We start from the raw sequence: 21,693 nt of genomic DNA on the forward strand, positions 1-21,693 counted from the left end.
TCGCCTTTGTTTATTCTATTCGAAAAGAGATTTGTATAAAATGAATGTTCGATCTTTTGATTTCGTGGTAGATTTGGTATTTTATTATTTAATTTTAATGAATTTCAGAGTAATAATTAAGCATAATAATAAACAAAGAATTAATTTAAGCTATCTCTGCGGTAACTAAGAAATTTTGTTGTTACACGAAATACATTAATTATCCATTTGTGTGCAAAAATAAGTAAAAAGAAAAATCAGCACTTTACGTTCAATATCTATACATCAATGCCATTCCAAAATAAAAAATAAAAAAAACTTTTTAAAATATCAAAAGCCGTATAGAAATACGTCTATGCTATTCAAAAATAAATGTTAGAAACATTATTTTGTTAAAGGAGAGATTCTAAAGCGACTCAATGATAAACCACGTAACAAAAGTATCGACTCTCAATACGGGGAAAAGCGTTGGTAGCGGGGAATGAACCCGGGTAAATCCCGGCTTACAGACATGACCCGCCTCCCAACCCCTACCGAGAGACAGATAGCTCACCTATTTCTTTCGACAATTGCTTCTATTCAAGCCTAGCCATATAACGTTACTTTATTTATGGTACATTTCGATAGTTTCCATAGTAAAAAGTAGTTTCATAAATCTCTTTCTGAAATGAATTGAAATTCTCGGCCAAATCAATGATGTTTACTAGTAACAAGTTTATACCCAATGTATGTTAGTAGTGGTTACTTACGGCACTGAAATTTAAGTTAACTCTGGGCCCCATTGGCAAGCTCACAGTCGTTCAACGAGCCATGGAGAGTGCTTAGCATACATGGTTAATATACTTCCAAGCGCGATAACACTTAAAAATACTTTACGCGCTAATACAATTTACTTAAGTTAGTGTTTAATTAAGTTTTAAATTTTAACACACGATAATTGAGGGGCACTAACTCGAAGTAAAACCGTTGCCTACAAAAAATTATTAGTTTTAGTGAACCTAAGAAAATGTATTGCAAGTTTTGTTTCACATCTAAAACTAACTCTACGTACATCACTATTCTTCTTGTATATATTAATATTTTTGTACACAAAGACAAGTTATAAAGACGCATTCAAAGCATTAAAAAAGATTTCACAAATAGAAATAATACAAAGAGGAAAATGTCAGTATAATAAATGTTTAATTTTGTAACCGACATATTTTTTAAAATTAAACATTGATAAAATAATAATAGATGTGATTTAGACTTGAATTAATATGAATTTAAATAGAATATGAATTAAGAATATGTATTTTTGAAAATAGTGTGTGAGTTTAGACTTGAATGAATATTTAATTGATGAATGAAATTTTATATTTTCGGAAAATGTTAGCTCTGCAAGAAGAAGTGACGGAAAAAAATTCAGTAACGCTCTTTTCATTATCAGGAAATGATATCCTAAATGTACTTGTATCTAGAACCTCATTCCAATTCCAAAGCACATTCATAAAAGTATATTCAATGACAAATGTGATACATTATTACCTGAATAGGTAGCAATATTTTTTTATTAAGGAATGATACTTCCTACAAAATTATTCTAATAAACGCGGCACGAAGGGGAGGTAGAAATGTACGTGATAAATCTAAATTAAAACCATTATTTAACCCTTTCCCTCTACACCGAACCTATTACTTTGCTCAGGTTTTTGGATTGATTAGGATAATTAATTCCTCTTTATTACAACGTCACATAAGTAAAAAAGAAAGCCTTAGGTTTTGATTAAATCGTAAATAATTTCTTTTAAAATATAATCGTAGTAATTGACGTCTTGTTTTACTGTACTTTTTATGATTCGCTTTATTGTATATGAACATAAATAACCATATTTAGAAATTAACTGAGATGTAATCAATACATCATAAGAAATTTTTTTTTTGGGAGCTCTGGTAAAAAATAAAAAAAATCTTACTCTTTTCAATTAAAATTGTAATATAACTCTTTAACAAGTTTCAAAGCATTGTTCCAGGTTTATTAAAAATTTTAAGCCTTTTGAATTGTTAGCGAAAAGTTTCGAATTTTCCCTGTCAGCCTGAGTGACACGCCATTAATCATTCTGTCCGCAAAAAATGAAAATAAAAATAAATTATTCCAGATTCAAACTTCCAACGAATTTATAAAATGATACTGTACATAATTAGCCTACTTGTACAATTAATTTTTTCACAAGAAAATTTTTTTTAGCAAAATATCACTAGTAAACAAAATAAATACAAAATATAACGTATATATACATATTAATAAAAAAATCTATAAAAACTATGGTACAAGTTTGTGAAGATTTTACAACAGATGTCATACTCAAGTCCATTAGTGCTTACTGTTGTGTGTTACTTCAGTTTATTCGAATTTTGCATCTGCGCCTTCGAGCTTCGCTTCCCTTGCATTGTGTGTTTAATACCAACGGCCTTTTAATCCACATGATGGTTCTGTTGACAGTATTTGGGGTCAAGTGTCGTAATATGTTTGTATGCACTGACAAGTCGCCAGCATGTCGCCTACAATGTACCGAAACGCACACGCAAATTTACTGTTACAATAAACTATCATAACGCTGTGTTCTCTCGTTTGTTACATATTTACAAAGGAATGAATAGAGAAATTAAGATAGATATTTTTTTGGTTTTTAATTTTAAAAATTTGGACTAATCGTTAGAATTTTGGGTCGTCATCATCTTCATTATTTTAGCCAAAGGACGTCCTTCGCTGTACAACGGTTGGTAATGTCGACAGCTCGTGGGCTTCCATTAGACTCTCGGCTTGGGCTTCTAGATCCTACTTTATAACGGGATAGTGACCTGGCTCGCCTCCAGCTGTCACTCAAAACACGTTTAGCATCGGACTAGGACAGGAGGACTAATCTTCTTGGTCGGTTGCTATTGTCAAATATATTGATAATATTAAACACGATGTCGTCACAAAACGTATTAAATCATTGACCGTGAGTATTCATATAATCTGATACAAATCACTCATTGTTACTAATTATTTTGTTGACCATGCGTCTGTCATACTATAATAGAACAACAGTAAACATTGTCCATTGTTTGCCGAGAACAACAATGCGAACCAACAAATTTATCAACTAATTATTAAGCATCAAACTGGATAAACATGTTCTCAATGGACAGTCTAGAGAACATTATCGAGCAATTAACATATTGGAAGTGTCATAACATTTTAGCGAATCATATAAAGCGCGCGACTGACGGAGTTATTTCTGTTTCCTTATATAAGTACGTTGGTCAACTATCGCATGTTGAGGTTATCGTTTATTGCATTACTTTAGTCATTTGACTACGGTCATTCGGTGAGTGAGCAAGCGGGGAATAATGACTGTTTGTTTCAAGTCTAATGTAATGCTAGCGGTATGCGCATATTTGTGTTAATTTTGATCGGTTTATCGGTGTGCTGTGTGGTATATTGTGCCGACATGATTGTTGGAGATACCGTGCACAGGAAGATGGTATTTCACCAGAGAGTCAAGGAGTTTCCTATACCGTTTAAGAAGCGAATAAAATCACTGTCTTACAGCGATCCGGAGAAAAGAATAATAAAGGTAAATTTGCATGTTAGCAACTTAAAGCGTTTGGGATTTTAGTTAAATAAGTATTCAAATCAAAAAGTTTTAACTTAGTTTATTTTACTTGTTAGTGAAATATATCAGCAATAAAATTACCAAGAATTATATTTTTTTCCTTATTGTTAATAGCAGTCATATTCATTTTAATGAAATAATAATGTTATCAGCAACTTTTCGATTTCCTTTTATCGGCTTACTAGTTTTATAAAGATTTAGTACTTTTAACCCAAGACACTTCTTAAAATAATTGTATTAAAATTACTTAAAATAATAAATACATTTTGCTACATATAATAATGTTTGCCACATATTGACTCAAAACTGTGATGTTTGTCTATGAAATAAAAGTAAAAGTTTTCATGTTTTATTCTTATATAACATATGAACGTATTTAAATCCTGTTACAATATCTTGATGCAAAATAAAACTACCCTCTATATTGTTAAATAAACAATGCTACTATTACTAGAATATTCCCGAAATAACCACAACACGGAGTCATTAATCCATTTGATTTTCCTTATTTTTTGTTTAATTATACGAGTTCGTATTTCTTGACCATCTTTGCGTTTATAAGCAAAAAACAATGAATAATCAGAAAATAGCTGCGTTGACCTTGGCTAACCACAAACACTAAGCAGTTTCGGTGATATGACATAATTTGTTTATCTTTATACGTGCTAACACATACTTTTGTGATTGACATGTCTTATTCTTATGACAAATGCATAAGTTTTACTAAACATATAAACATAATATAATGATTAATTATTATATTGATAATGATTGTTTTAAAGTAAAATATTTAATCATTTGTTTGATGTACAGCTCTCTATCTATCAATTCATGATTAATAAAGATCTCTGGATCGCAGATCATTTCGCCTACTAAAGTCACAACACACAGGCCTTCTGTTCATGGGTCATATAAGAATTTTCGTTTACTCATACACATTATTTAGGGGTTTTGGTACACTTGGTTTCTGTGTTTAAACCTACGGAAGGCAATATCAGTGTATTTTACAAATAAATAACTTTCACCTAGATTATAAAAGACCTGATAAAATCCGATAAAGTTTGAAAAAGATACTTTCATTGTACTGCTCAGTCCTTTCCTGATACATTGACATGCAAAATAAAATCAAGACATTTTTATTTCATTACGGATCAATTTTGTCTTTGCAGTTACAGCTACACTAATTCTCAAGTGAAAGAGCATTGACGGCGATTAGCTAAGACCTCTATATATAAACCAAACCCGAAGGCTCCGTTGAGAACCTTCGTTCGGATCATAACAAATTCTATGAGGGCTATTTGAATTTCATTAGACATTTGGGCATTTCTCTATTCTTATTACAAATTGTTACCATTGATCTATGTGTAAGCTATATCTTATACATTCGGAACTACAATATCTTTTACTATATTTTAAATTCAATCCTATGTAAATACTAATTTAGGTGATTAATTACGTTCTATATACTTAAAGAAAATTATTAATCATGTTTGTTTATTAATAAAATTTTGTTCTAATTCATAAAGTTTATAACCCTTTTATTAAAAAAGAACCATAATATTTTCAATTTTTTTATACATTTGCTTACACCATTTCAAACAACGGTTCAATCATTTTAAAAATGTCAACAGAGCACAATATGATAGACATTAGAATTTAGCTCTATTATGATGACATCTTCGACTTAAAATAAACTGCAACAGTCATATCGAAATTATTCATATCCTTTTCCTGGCATCGCTTCCTTATTACTAAAGGTCATGATCCCCTGCACATGGAGTTATTTTTAGTTTGATTATGCTGTACCACGAGCTGTATCAACGGTGTCGTATATCTTTCGAGTGCAGCGAATTTATTCGGATCATCAAATGGCACTACAACCTTGAAAATATTTTTTTTTATATATTTATCTATTTCTTGATGTTATTATCCATTTATGACTACTTTATTGGCCACATTTATATGTGAAAAAAATGCTAGAAGAGCCCAATTTGATAGAAACTAGAAACGCAACGATGTTCTCAAACGTGTTTCGATCTTCAAGTAGTATGTATACAACAAAATAAGACGGTGTTTTAGTGGTCACTTTCAATATATTCTTCTTGTTAAGATGTGCCATGCATTACCTATCTTAATTATCACTTAAAAATCTTGCAGCTTGTAATAGGTCTATTTCTGCAAATTTAAAACTTATTAAATTCAAAAATATTACACCTGAGTATATTGTAATACAGTTGCAACCAAAAGATTTACCATTTTGTTATTTACTCACGACTTTTCCAATTACTACCACTTGTTCAATATTAGAAATATTAAAAATTGTTTAAAAATTGTTACAGGGTGTAGCAGCTATTGATAATGACTTCTCGCATGCCAGCGCCAATATAACCGAAGGTGGAGTCGGTTATTCCTATGTAACCGTCAGAATGAAAAGTCAAAGGCATCACCCGCTCAACTTTGAAGTGGAAATATACGTCTAGTCCATAAAATCTGATTCATACAATTATACTATTCTGTATAGATATGACAAAACATATCATCGTCATCGTTATGGTACATTGTAAAAATATTATTGTGTTTATAATTGCAAACATGTGATCTAAATCTAAACATTTTGCAGTTGTGACATTTGATTTTAGTTTTTTTACGGACTGATTATATAAACAGTTAAGTTGACAAATCGTGTTTAATGTTATAATAATGAAAATTATATAGATTAAAAAAAAGTGATGAGTAATATAAAACAAATGGCTTCCGTTTAATTAAGCAGTTGTTTTCTAGTCTGCTACAACAATCTTAACGTTTAATGATTACTAAATTTGAAACCATTTCCATTTAAAAACATTAGAGATTTTATTTACTTAGATAGTACTATTTGTTATTTGGGTATTGTTGTTAATGTATAATAAGGGAAGTCGTTAGAACACAAATAGAAGATTCTCGAATGATACCAAATTTTGAAATTTGTTTGAAAACATTATGTAACTATAAAATTAACGTACAAAGTTTAAATACTTTATTATTTAACAAAATAAGCGATGTTATAGGATTATTATAACCAATTAACGTATCAGAATAAAGAATACGTGAAGTGAATTACAGCCAAACAGTCACGTAGGCCCATCTAACTAGGTTGAACGAAAAAGAGTACATTGATGTACGCATCATTGTTAAATTAAATTTATTTTGTTCATCATGAACCTTCCAGCCATTTGCGATGTAAAAAAATAGAATCGATTACTTGGAGTATTTTATAACATTCCATATATATTCTAAATGCACGAGAGGCATATTTGAATATTTTTAAAAGTTATAAAAATGGATGGAAAAGATTTGTAAATTTGCAATGATTGTTTGTTTAGTTATAAAATAAATCATACGTAATATTTATGTATAGTATATATGCAGTTTTAACTTATTTTGAACTTCTACAAGACATTAGCGATATAATGAACTGATAATGTTGAATCTCGATTTTTTATATCGTATTTGTCATTATCACTTAGCGATGTAAATTCGCTTTTAATAATAGTACATTACCTGTTTTGTTTGATTATTTAGGGCAACTTTTGTAAAATTAAGATCACGTTTTGTTATATTATTAATATTTATAAAGTAATATGCCAACTTTATTACGAAATGCCATCAAAACTATCATTATTATGGATATCAATGATAGCATAGCAGGGAACTAACGGGATGCTTATCGTCTCTTATTTGACTGTATTGAACAATTTTTATTATTATATTCCTAACGTTTATACCAAAAATGTCCTTTTATTAGTTTAGTATGTAATTTTTTCTACTACAAAAGTAATAATCAAATGTAAATCGCAATTAAATAATATTATACTGATGGAATTTATTACAAAAGATTGTTAAATGTGTAATTTTATATTAGGTAATTAAGTAATTGTAATTGATTCTTTATAATAATAAAATATTTTGTAATTTTTCATCATATACGCATATGTTAATCTGCCTTTAACGATAGTAATATCGAATGACTTGAAACTCGAACTTTTTTAACTGAAAAACGTAAGTAAAGTAAGTATTGCAATGTCTTTTTTATACGGAATATTTTTATGCGATATTGAAGTTGTGCGGTTTGTACTTCATTAAACTTTGCAGTAAATTAGAATTTTTTTTATTAACTACCTTAATTGTAATGAACGAGCCTTTAATTAACAACATGTACTGCAGAACTGTATGTCTACATAAAAAATTAGTAGAATCATCATCGAAAATTTTAATTACTAATTACATTGTCTCAACAGTAAAAAAAAATACGTAGAACGAGAATGACGGTTGTAAAAATCAATGGCCTTTATCGCAAATATCTATTGTAGTTTCTTCTGATGGCGAAGGTGAATGAAACGTCTTCGCAAACGATGCACACAATTATGAGACAGCAATAATAATTAAAATTTAATTTTTAAAAAAAATAAAAAATAAATTAAGTTTAAATACAAGTTAAGGTTTTATGTGAATTTCTCTCTTGCATTCGAAGTAATTTATTAAGCAGCTTATTTCTACTACTTCTGTAAACTTTTTAAACGATTTTAAGTTTAATTAAAAGTCATTGTTTTGGCTTTATGACAATTTTATAAAATTACGAAAAGTATCATATTACTTTGTCAAGGCAAGTAAAGTCTTTTTTGCGACTTTTTATATGAGCTTTTCTGTAGAACATATGCACCGCATAAAATGAGACATTACAGTATTTAGGTTTTACAGTTATGCAATAACTACATACAATTCAACTAAATATTTTATTTCTAAAATTTTCAACAATTCAGCTAAAATTTTTGAAATAAAATGTTTAGTTGAATTATAGTTTTTTTTGTCTATTTGTATTTTTGATTATTTTTTATTATTATCCATCACTTTTTTTTTTTTTTTTTGCGAGGATCTAATCTTTAAGCGCACTGAATACGCTCGAAAGCTTAGAGAGACTTCGACGGCCGATTTCCGCACATTCTGCAACCGACAAGATAAGGAGAATGTATGGTCAGTGACTAATCGCCTCCTTAAACACTCGACTCGGCGACAACCTCCTACCACTTTAAAGATAGACACAGGGCACACACATGACGCCCAACAAAGCGCTACAGCTCTCTTAAATCATTTCTATCCCGACGATTCTCCAGACTTTTCAGCCCGACACAGGCATCTTCGTCGTCACAGACAGGATACCTCTGAGGCCCCTGACGAACCTCCTTTCGCAGTGGAAGAGGTACTGGAGCTACTAAAACTTATGAATGCAAAAAAGGCACCAGGTATGGATGGCCTCACTTCAGACATATGCACACAATTTACACAGGCTTACCCACAGCTAATAACAGATTTATTAAATAGATGTTTAAAATTGCATCACTTTCCCCGACAGTGGAAGCAGGCATATGTCAAGATCATACCGAAGCCTGGTAAATCTGATTACAGTACCCTCGATTCTCACAGACCAATTGGCCTCATCCCTGTTTTCGGGAAGCTGTTAGAAAAGCTCCTGATCAAAAGGGTGACTTTTGTAGCCACGGTCGCAGGCAAGCTCAACGGTCACCAATTTGGTTTCAAGGAGCAAACCAACACAACCATGGCGATCTCCTCGGCTCTCGATGTCGTTCGCTCGGCCAAACGAGCTAGAGAGGCCGTCATCGCCGTCTCCCTTGACATCAAGGCAGCATTTAACAACGCCTGGTGGCCAGCTCTATTCGAGGGCCTCAGGCGGATCGGTTGCCCTCGAAACATTTTTTCAATTTTTGAAAACTATGTTCAAGACAGAGAAGTGGTTTTAGATTACGCCGGAGAACGAGTCACTAAGAAGCTAACTAAGGGCTGCGTTCAGGGTTCGGCATGTGGCCCAATTATGTGGAACATTATCCTAGACGAGCTTCTCGAAATAGACCTGCCTGATGGGTGCCATTTACAAGCGTTTGCCGACGACGTCTTGCTCATTACACACCACATTCGCGCTGAAGATCTCCAAGATTTAACCAACTCCGCGCTTGGTAAAATTATTGAGTGGGGTGAAAGTGTTAAACTGACCTTCGGCCCCGAAAAAACACAAGTTATTGCATTCACACCCACAGCCAAAAAATGCTCAATAAGAATGGGCCAATACTGCCTTCCGTTTATACACGAGTTCAAACTTCTGGGAGTCATCATTGACGAGAAATTACTCTTTAATAAACATGTTCAGCACACTATCAAAAAAGCCTCGCGCATATTTAATAGACTTAGTCTTTTCTGTAGACCAACATGGGGGGCACATCCCGAGAACATCCGGACAATCTACATCAGTATCATTGAGCCAATTATGACATATGCTGCTGGTATATGGGGGCAAGCGGCTCTAAAAAAAGGGATAATAAGGCGGTTGTTAAGTATGCAACGAGGCTTTGCCATCAGGATCACACGGGCGTTCAAGACCATATCCACCACAGCCGCTCTAGCACTTGCAGAACTCACCCCACTCGACCTCAAAGTTCGGGAGGTACAGGCACTGGAACTCACAAAACTCACCGGCGCCTCTCATCTTTTACCTTCTGATACAGCTCTAGAACGCCCTACACCACCACACAAATTATTGCACCCCGCTACCAGAGTATCCATTTCTGTCCTTTCTCCCTCTAGAGGTCGTAATTACACAGCACCCTATCCCCATGCTTTGAATATTTACACTGATGGGAGCAAGCTGGAGGACTCCTCCGTAGGAGCGGCATTCGTTGCTTTCATGGAAGGCCGCCAGACTGCTTCCAAAAAATACAAACTTCACTCGTTTTGCTCGGTCTTTCAAGCTGAGCTTCTCGCCATTTTGAAAGCCTGCTCGTGGGCCTGTTCAACATACCCGAACACATACACAATTATTCACACGGACTCACAATCTTCCATCGCCGCGCTGCAGAATAGAAGCAACACCCACCCCATCGTCACACAAATTCACAATCAGATACACGCACGCGCGCCAGCTACATTACACTTTACATGGGTCAAAAGCCACACAGGCGTCGTCGGTAACGAGGAAGCCGACTTGGCAGCAAAGAGTGCTGCCGCAATGCACTCTCCACCGGCTTATGTCTACTTCCCAATGAGTTTCGTGAAGAGCGCAATCCGCGCGGAACACAACCGCATTTGGCAGGCTAGATACGAGAGCTCGGCACAGGGTCGACATACCATAGGACTCCTTTCGAAACTCACCGACATAAACAAACTGCGAAAACTCATCAAGACATCCTTCCATCTGACACAACTACTAAGCGGGCACGGGTACTGCAAGCAGTACCTGCACCGTTTTAAAATAATCGATAATGAGACTTGCCCATGTGACGACTCCACAGTACAGACTTTTGATCACTTACTCAGACACTGCTCCCGATTCGCATCCAAAAGACATATCCACGTGACCTTATGTGAAAACCTTAATATATCTCCGTTCAGCTTACCGGACCTTCTCAAAAAAAAATCTACAGCAGAATCTTTTGATGAGTTGGCCCGGCACATTGTCCTAAATCTCAAGGCATTTAACGGTCTGTAGCGCTTGGGCAGCGACTTAAATAAAATAATGTAGCAACTAATATATAATTGTGTATTCCAAATTGTATTGTTAATATGTATAAATTTTAGCTGTATTTACCCATAAGTGAAAATTGTGTAAAAAAAAAAAAAATTGTAATAATAATATAAAACGCTGTCGTGTCTCGCAGCTGGGAGAAGAAAGATCCGTATCAAATAGCGGCAACCCTCTCCCAACTGTCTGCGTTTAGTTAAAGCGAAAGATAAATACTGTAAAAAAAAAAAAAACACCAGCGATACAAATTAGAATTAATAAAAAAAAAAAAAAAAAAATCCATCACTTTTTGTCTATTTTGTATGGCTGAGTGGATTCTACTGCACGCAAGTGTAGTATCGAGTAAGCTAGACCGTAAAATAGCGATATTCATCTGTAAATTTATGAAAAATTTCTTTTGACAGGCTTTAGAAATTTCATATAAAAATTAATTGCAACCAAAAACAAGTATTGCTTTAAGAAATTAGTTCAAATTTTCACTTTTCGACATTCAATTCCAGTGAAAAAACGTTGAAGGTTTTCATGGATTTCAACAAAAAAAATGTAATAGCATTAGAAACGAAAGTCTTGTTAGATAAAGATTCGCCTTGAGTTAATTTCACGGTTGTCAGCCGCTGAAATATCTCGTGAAAACGTTCTATACGGCGCGTTTATATTTAGTCTTTTATCATCAGATAGTCAATTTTATGCACTGCTAAAAACAGAGAAATTTCCAATTACATTGTTCGTAAACTTAAACTAAATCGAAGACATGCTTGGCAAAACAAAATTTTACATTGTATCTATTAACACAAGGTTAATACCGATGTAACACCTTATACATAAATTATAAAAAATCGTACCCGTTTATATATATAAGTATAATACAAACAAACGGAGCAGTCCGATTATACTTATATGATAGATTATACTTATATATTTGAATTTTGAGAGTTATTTTCAAGGATTCTTTGGAAAAAGACTAAACTCGAAATTTCTCTACAAGATCCAATCAGGAACGAGGAGATCTATACACCAACGAAAGTAACCAATATAGCCAAGCAGATAGATAAATAGCAGTTGCAGTAGGCAGGCTACATAGCGGGTAGAAAAAATGGCCGCAGGGACGTCATGGTTTCGGAGTGGAGACCACAGAACGGCAAGCACAGCGAGCGACGTCCACTCATAAGATAGATAGACAACCCTGTTAAAGTCGACGGTAGATGCTTTCGACAAGGCAAATCTAAGGGGATGGCCCCTGTACAGTAGCGGACGTCATACGGCAGAGATGATGACGATAATGATTACGTGTCGATTAATAATCCAGCTCTATATCGGACTTCCTTTCCACGTAACATCTTAGGAAGCCAGGAGAGGCTGCATAGCTCAAAACTACCGACCCCGCCAACACTAGCTGAGCCGCCTGCTTCTAATGTAAAAAAGGATCTGTTATTATTAGTGTAAAATGGTCATAAATTTATTTTATTATTATCATAGGTATTTCCTCTGCCTTCCACGATCTTCTGCCGTATGATCTAACGCCGTCTGCAACCACCACTGTGGTTCTTGTTGAACCACCTTAGCGGGCTGCATCCGCTTGCTTCAAGTAAATTTATGATTCAGGTACCATACAGGTCAAACACACTTACTGTTCAATCGTTACATATAAATAAATATAACTGTTTATGCATTATAGTTACAAATTTTGCATGACGTCACTAACAAATTGCAAGCTATAAAAACTAGAACAACAGATGTATAACAGTACGTTTAATCCTGGTTGATTTATTGTCCACTTACTTCAAAAAACACATGTTTTTATTTCAGAGAAGTGTTAGATGGCAAAGATGAGCAAAAACTATATTCATTCGGTTTTTCGAAGTGAAACAGCTTACGGTGTCGGTCGGGTTTTTGTGGAAAAGGTCGAAAATAAATCAGAGCTGCCACCAGTGGGCGAGGCATGCGAATTGGAAATGTGAGAACAAAATAGTACGCGAAGCTATTCCGTACTCTACAAACATATGTACATGTAAAATAGACACGTGGCAAAGGGGTCAAAGTACTCTTCTAACGCGTATTGTTTCATGGTTTTTTTACAGATTATTATTTACGAGGCACTAATTGAATGATTGATTGATTTCTCTATGCCTTGAAATTATTTCCTTCACCTTATGTTGTTTTCGAAAAAGTATTTGTATATTTATATATGTGTGTATATGTATGTATGTATGTATGTATGTATATATATGCGTGTGTGTGTGTGTGCATTAAGAACCAGATATATTTTATAACCCATTAAGAACTAGATTTTGTCTTCGTGACTGCAGTCTCACCAGTATCTGGATTTCACAAACGAGATAAAAAAAACTTTATTTGATGGCAAAGTAAAACGTAAATGAAAACAAATAAGTGAGAATTAATTTAAAACTCCAAGTTTATATTACTATTTGGCCTGGAATTAAAATTCTTTATTCTAATAAATTAGATCCGCTTACAGTCGTAACAATTCACTAAAACATAAAACTTACAAACTAATTAAGAAAATTGTACAACGCAAAATAAAAATAAGGTGAAAAATGCACGAAATAGACGCGTACGTAAATGATTTAAATGCGATAATGAAGATTGAGATGGAATTTAGTCAGCTGGATAATTTAAAAAGTTGCAAAGAAGGCGACGCACAGATGAGTTAAAAGGATATGTTAATATTACTAATTATGATAAGTAATAAATATGAAATCTATTAATACATAACAATTTTAAAACCTGTTTCATACATAGAAAATATATGCACAGCTCTTGAGACTGCGTAGAATAACGTTAATAAACCCTCCCCAGTTTGCATACTAATACTAGCAAAACAAGAGAAAAGAATGTATTCATAACCTAAAACCGTCTGTCTTATTTTCCGCTTGTCTAAATTTCCTCCCCAGCCAGCACGTACAAATTCTTCAACAAAATATAGGTAGGTTTAGGTAACCGCAACACACTTTTTGACGCTTCGCCGTTGAAAGTTGCAGTCAGCCCAAGGGATAAACAAAAAGGGGTACGAGTCTGGCCCTTCGTTATTAATGTAATAACTGACACTTTGTTTTATGAGAGTTCCCACTTTACTAGTTTGTTCGTGTCTACCATAACACGCCTACGAAGCGACGAAAGACGTTTCCACTTTATGAATTTTGAAACGCAGATTATGAACCGTTAAAAGTAGTAGCTCGAGTAGTCTTTGGAAATAGATTGATTACCTGTCCCCTCATAACACTTAGTGATGTAGTGCTTTTTGTACGGTTCTGTAATTAACGTTGAGTGTAAAAAATATTTAATAAAATAAGTATCATGTTATTATAAAACACAATTTTACGGATATGCAATTCCGCAATGTTCAAAATATATCACAAGCATAAAAATAGCTGGATAATTAAGTTAAAAAAAATAGTGCATTAAAAATTAGTTAATCTCGTTAATATAGGACTGCCAATAACTGATAGAGAATATTATAGCAATTATTAACACACACATGCACTAGTAATCATAACAAAAAAGTCATAATTACATTCAAAGTTTTAAAAGTTGAATATGTAACAGTCAATTTAATTTAAACTAACAACTCTTTTATTCATATTTTTAATTTCAAGTCTTAAATCACTTTTTAGACGACTCGTATAGATGAAAGTTAATATTATTATATTATTATTCTAAGACAATGTCTTGCAAAGAGTGATGCCAGAATGCTTTTGAATATTTTTCATCAAGAATATATTAATAAATGCTTAAAAATTTTACATCATAAGTCAACAACTAAAGCGAAACTAAAAAAAAATTAGAGGAACTTTCGAGTCATGAAGATCCGAGAAGTCTTATGAATTCATTTTATATAGTGCAAGTAGAGTTTTACCAAAAATGCTATGGACAATAATAACACTAGCGAACGCAGAGTTAAACTAAATTTGACTCCGCAGGCTGTTGCCAACGTTTGACTTTTTAAAACTCAAACGTTCAGCTTACTGGCGAAATTTCAAAATAAACTTCAACGGGCACGTATTTTAAAAACAAAAGCCAACGTTCACGTTTCAGAAAGGCACGTATCTAGACTCCGCTCCAATCTCAGCTCGAACTGTCGTTGACATTCGATATCAGCAGAACGTTCCGGACATTCAAGAATTTCCAATAATACCCTTTCCTTATTCTACCTCTGTCTAGACAATGCTGCTTTAATTCAAACAGTTGAAGGCTTAAAGTCGATTGTATTATTTCAAAGGTATGCAGATCGAGAGTTTGCAAAAGATTCAAGACACCATAAAAGTAAATTCAAAAGAGTTTCCACATTGCAACGTTAGTTCAACGTAGGTGAAATTTTCTTTAAGAGCGGTAAAAGACTTAAACCTTAAGATTTTGTAATACAATATAATCAATAAAAATTCCATATTTATAATTATAAAATTTTATTTGAGTTAAAAGCCGAAAGGCCTGAATAAACTTTTCATCAGCTTGCCGGTATTTAAATTGTTATACTATTATCGTTGTTAAGCTAATTATGTACGACGCTTTTGAGGGTACTCCCAAAACTTTAATATTTTAACTTATGCACTTTCAAAGTCGGATGATTAACGTTTATGAATGAAGACGCTTGCGAAGGGGTGACGGTATTGAAAGGAAAGTCATTAACCCACTTCCTCGTGTATTTTTAGCCGGGCCTGCTCAATAATAGTTTATGCTATCGCAGGGCGTTCAACTTTTCCTGTTGTAAACAAACTAAACAAAGGAAGTTGGTGTCGTTAAGGCTACAACAAACGCACAAAGTTTTGACAGATTCAAACTATTTTTATTTAAGGATGTTGTGGTCATGCTATTAACGACATCTGTTGACGGCTGCGTCGCAATTCGGTTGGATATTCAATATGCGTGTTACATTTTATCTGTATAATTCACACTTTGTGAATTAATTATAAAGGATTCCCACCGCTTACCAATAAGTTTCTAGAGGATGGACAGCTGCGTCTTCTGCTTACCATAATACAACACTGCGATTGCCAACCTGCTTGCGTAGCGTTTATATTTTCCACCATAGATATCCTCGGGAAAGGCCTAATGTTTGGCGTTTACGGGCTAAATTGTCGACTGGATATCTCAAACTGCATGCTCTTTATTGTATTATGACAAAGGTTAGTGTCTGATATTACTAGAAACGAATCAGTTCAAAACAAGATTTTCTATTAATGATATCTGTAAAGTCATCGATAAAGTCTATAATGAAAACAAAAAGTTTATGAAATGTGCAAATAAAACATTTAATGGTGATAATAACTTAAATATTTCAGTCAATATTAGAAAAAAATTGTAAATATATATGGTATATTATATAATATTTTTTTTAAACGGCTTAGATTAAAAGAAGGTAAAAATAATTAATAGGTCAGAAAAAAAATTAAATAACTGCTTAATCTAAAAACGTTAAAACATTTTGTAAAAAGTTAGTAAGTCTAACGTCGGAATAAGGTACACCAAACTTCTTTTATTTTGTACCAATAACAAATGTAATCGCTAAATAAATAAAATTTGTCCAATTAGTGTATTTTTTTAACGGTTTATAAATATATATTTACGAATTTGGAACAATTTCTATTCGAATCGTCGATAACAGTAGTATTTATAACACATATAATAAACATATTTTAGGCTTCTGGAAGCATAAGCCGTCAGCGAAATGTCGTCGTCAACTGGCGGCGAATTTTATTGAAAAGCTAATTACGTAAGACACGAGGTGCGGGTAGACCATCCATCAATCAGGATCTGTCTCGGGTCTGCGCACGGACTAATTTGCTCGTTTGTTTCGCCTCTAAGCCTCGTGCAGCTTTGGCAACGGCCTTGTCTGATAGATATTTGATGGTCGGACTAAAGGTTAACGATTACATAACATACTTTCATTAATTACAGTCTGCTATTCGTGGCTTAAAAATCTTAATATATGAATTGTAATTGTACCTAGATTTTTAGTAAAAGATTTTTGCTTTTACTTAGCACGTCTTTATGCCATCGGTTCATATTTTTATCCACATAAGATCATTTATAATAATCAATTGTGTATGGAATGAGAAAGCCAGGAAAGCCCAAGTTAATAGAGACTAAAATCACATTGCTTTTATCTGTAATGACATTTATGGACTTAACAACGATGTCCATCGTGCCTAGGTACATAGACAGTTTTGATGCAATTCATTATCAGATTACCCTCGTAATATTTACTGTTTCATAAAACATAAAAATTCTTTACTGCTGTAATATTGTTTTTGACACATTTAAATAACAAAATATATTATATGGTTATAGCTTTGCGACTAGATCCAGAATCCGGACAAAATTTGTGGCAGTCGTATCGCATTCCGCAACTTACTTACTTGCAGACAACTTTTAGATATATTAGTTAAGACATATATTTTATAAGAGGGTTATCGGATGATACGATAAAAGAAAAATTATATAACGTATAAAAATTAAAGGTGTAGAACCCAGTATAAATTGAAAAGTACACAATACATAAATATTTTATTATAATAAAATACACATTAAAAATATACATGAATCCTCACAAACTGCGTCTATCAGGAATCAAATCCTGAGTAACAGATAGTAGATTATTAGCAATAGTATTTATCCACTAATCAACCACAACTCTATAAGAGAAATAATATTGTTCTGTTAAAGTATTATGCAACAAGGAAATGGAAGTGTAAAGGAAGAAATATATTTTAGCATTGTTTATCCCAGTATCGTTCAAACAAGGGGAGGAAACTAGAAACAAAGGGTGTGAACATCAAACTTCAGATTGTGAGTAATAAAACTGTTTCTCCCGAATTGAAGGGAACATTTCACAATACTTTTGAAGGGACTTTTCCTCTCTATTTATTTCTAAATGGATTATTGCTTTAACAAAAAAAAATAAGAAAAGTAAATATGCAAGACAACATAGTTTTTACGATACAATGGAAACATAATAATCGGTGTTATTTACTACAGAATACTGTTTTCCTTCTCTTTTTAATAATTACACTATTTTAAAATGTTTCAGTGTGTACATTGTCTCCCATTACAACTACTCCAGATTTCTAATTAATTATTAAAAAAAATTGAGTTTACAGCTGAAAAAAAAAACGAAACGAAGTAAAAAAATTTTAAATATGAACATGTCATAATCTTTTCATTCTGAATATATGTCAGTTAAAACTTGAAAAAATTGAATTTCGGATGTGTCTTGTGTTACCTAATAAAATACATACAATACAGATTTACCACAAAAAAAAACTTTTGAGTTTGTTAAAGGCTCTGCCCGCATGACGAGTTCGAAGTCTCGTAGCTTAAATTTGAAGGAATGTAAACAAACGATCTTTGGCATCCCTTCAATTTAAAGCAAATTTATAGAAAATAGAAAAAAATTGTTAAATGGAGAACTATAGAACTGAAATTTATTTTAGTTTTACTTCTCCTGTACTAGAATTGATTCCAGATTCATTTCTAACGTATGCAAGTGGTCACTGTTATTGAATTAATTTATAAAACAAAACAGGGTCTTTATAATAACGAAACCTCACCGAATACCGAATACTAGAAAACTTATAAGAAACTTAAGAATTCTTTTTAAGTAAAATCTCGCAGCAATGTAAAGTTTACTTTGAATCAGGATATCAGTATTTCTTGTTTTGTGTCGAGCAAATCTTCGTTATCAGTCACTTCATTCTAAATATGACGTAAATAAGTGTAACAAATCAAATATGGAATCAGTTTTCCTTCACATGTAGAATACTGATGTAACATTTTCCATTTTACGGATGGGGGAAGTCGACACGACGTAAACTCTGAAGCTGCACACAAACATAATTGTGATAATAATTTAGGAAGGTCCCTCAGTCATTTGTATGAGGATCACGAAGCACTCTATGGAACTTGACGAAGGCTCTGGAAGGGAAAGTTTCCTAGCAACGGTATGTCCCGCACATACAAATGACTGCAAATTGTGTGAAGAACATAGCTATAGATAACAAAATAAGATATATGCTCGAGAGCCTGTAGAAGTGTACATTTTTCCTGTAACGTGAAATCTCGATAACATAACTAGGTTTTCATTTTTTATTATTTATAATAGGAACCTAAAACTTATGAATCGTGAAGATGAATAAATTATATCTTGCACTGATATTAGCTAACTTAAAAAACTAATTAATATTTCCATAATACAGCTTAAATTGAACATTTATTCATATTGATAGCTGCTTAGATATGTAAAAAATCAACATAAAATAAAATTTGAACTAAAAGCGTAACTACTCCAGATAATACGGACAGAATTATAACACGGTTTAGTCTTATAAAGAAGTAGACTACAGCAAGAGAGGCAACTCATTCGTACAACCTGCAGCTGGTGGGGAAGAAAGTTTCTCGAGTAGTGACCACGACCCAATAGCCACGGAGTAGGTAGCTCCTCCACTAGGTGGACCGATGACATATTGTGGCGATCTTTGGAGGAGGCTTATACCTTGCAGTGGGCGTCTATCTGCTCATATGATGATAATGGGGATGAGATTAAAATTTAGTGATACTTAATAAATCAACTTCATTGATAGTTTCGATGATAAAACGTACTCCGTATTCGTAAATTCAACACTTTAATAGACAAATTATTAGTAAAGTAATATTAAATAAAACAATTGAATTAAATAACTGTCTCTACAGTTATAATCATTCAATAAGAGAGCTTTAAACAAGAGCTCTTAAGAGAGCGAGTAGTAAAGAGTCAAAACTATGCGAAATCATGCATACTTGTGACTCTTTATGTGTTTTGACTCTGTGCTGTGTATAGCTATATAACCATATAACTAAACTGTGTAATGTGGGTAGACATATTATCGCAGCCATTTTATGACGTAACACTAAAAGAACTGCAGCGTATCATATCTGTTGACATGTAGAATCCACGTCATTATCATAAGTATATTTTACGAAATAGTAAAATGTACGAAAAAAGTCATAAAAAATGAACGACCTGCAACATGAGTGGCAGCTGTAACTGATATCCAAAGCGTCTCTAATTAAAAATGACACTTTTATAATTGCCCGTATGAGAATAGAAAACGTTCCGTGAGTTCCCGGTCGAGGTGAGAACATTAGAGGAATATTAAAAAACAAATTCGAATGCAGACGTGAGCGTGAAACAGAGCCACAAATGTCAGAAAAGCTTTAATTTATGCCGGCCATTTGAAATACGGAAATTTCGTGGATACCTCATTCCGTATTTAATGCGCTGCTGCAATTAATATCGCCCACGTCGACTACGATTAGAAATAATTTTGAGATTTTCGTAACATTCACATAATTATAAATATAATTTGTAGTTACGTTGACAGCAATGATGTCCTACTGAAATCGGCTAGGCAATCTCAAACAAAAATTTTAATAACTGTAATAACATAAAACGAAGACCAAGAATATAAAAACTTTTTCGGCTTAGACAAGTGAAGAGCTGTGGAAGAGATTTACATCGGAATTTTAAGATAATTTCAGTCCGTTAAAATTTACTTAATAATTTTTTATTATTATTTATTTAATTTTAATTTTATATATACATGTTCCCTGGCTACAATATGTGCCCTGTGTAATATGATCATTGATATATTTCACCTTTGTAATTTTAGATTGAACTTGCTATCACACCTAATCTATGTTCGGCTATTTATTATTTAAAAAAAATAATTAAAAAGTTAATTAAAAATAACACAATATAACTGCCCAACTAAAAATGGTGAATGCAGGTCGCTTCCAATCGGTTTTTGTTGGAAATCTGGGAAAGAGCCATATATCCAGCAGTGGACATAGTATCCTAAAGGCTGAAATAATAATGAAGATGATGTAATATTATTGACGATTTATGTAAATGAGTACAAGTTCTGTGTATAATCCTCTTTTGCATGAAACTATCGAGGAAGACATATAAATATGTTTACGTGTAAACTTCTTTCAATTTGAATTTTATTACTCTCGACACATGTTTTAAAAGACATTGTCGCTGTCAAAACAATTTTTTTTTCTGTTAACCCTTATTAAATATTTATATATTATGACAATTATGTATACAAATTTTAAAAAAATCAACAAACATATATAGGAAGACTCATTTTTGCATGATATGCATTACATATCATGTAAAAATGAGTGAGTGAGTATTATGTGACTACACGGTGACGTGCTCTACATGCCAGTAAAATTGACTAAATACTGTTTTCTTTATTTCGTTGCCGAGAGTATAGTGGTACGGTATACTATACAACAACAGACTATCAGAGAATCTTGTTATATTCGATTAACAACGTAACAACTTCTTAAAAGATCAACGAACAAATCTCTCTTGTGCCGCTGGTGTGCGAAATTCAGAAGACAAAAAGGCGGAAAGGAGATATTTGACAACCTATTATATAGGCACACATTAGCCTGGCAGACCATTGTGAAATTAAGACAAGATCGAAATTATTATTTGACGTT

General features: G+C 33.0%; 1 protein-coding gene across 1 annotated transcript; it reads left to right on the plus strand.

The window, feature by feature from the left end:
• The first annotated feature begins 3,159 nt into the window (after positions 1-3,159).
• On the plus strand, positions 3,160-7,581 carry LOC137924101 (uncharacterized). The gene is made up of 2 exons (XM_068767427.1): positions 3,160-3,581; positions 5,960-7,581. The coding sequence occupies exons 1-2, from the start codon at positions 3,393-3,395 to the stop codon at positions 6,098-6,100; spliced, it is 330 nt and encodes a 109-aa protein (XP_068623528.1). The 5' UTR covers positions 3,160-3,392; the 3' UTR covers positions 6,101-7,581.
• Positions 7,582-21,693: the final 14,112 nt, after the last annotated feature.

Source organism: Battus philenor, unplaced genomic scaffold (assembly GCF_028537555.1).
Source record: "Battus philenor isolate CCGP_79_NKW_IND1 unplaced genomic scaffold, ilBatPhil1.0.hap1 SCAF_10, whole genome shotgun sequence".
NCBI lineage: Eukaryota > Metazoa > Arthropoda > Insecta > Lepidoptera > Papilionidae > Battus > Battus philenor.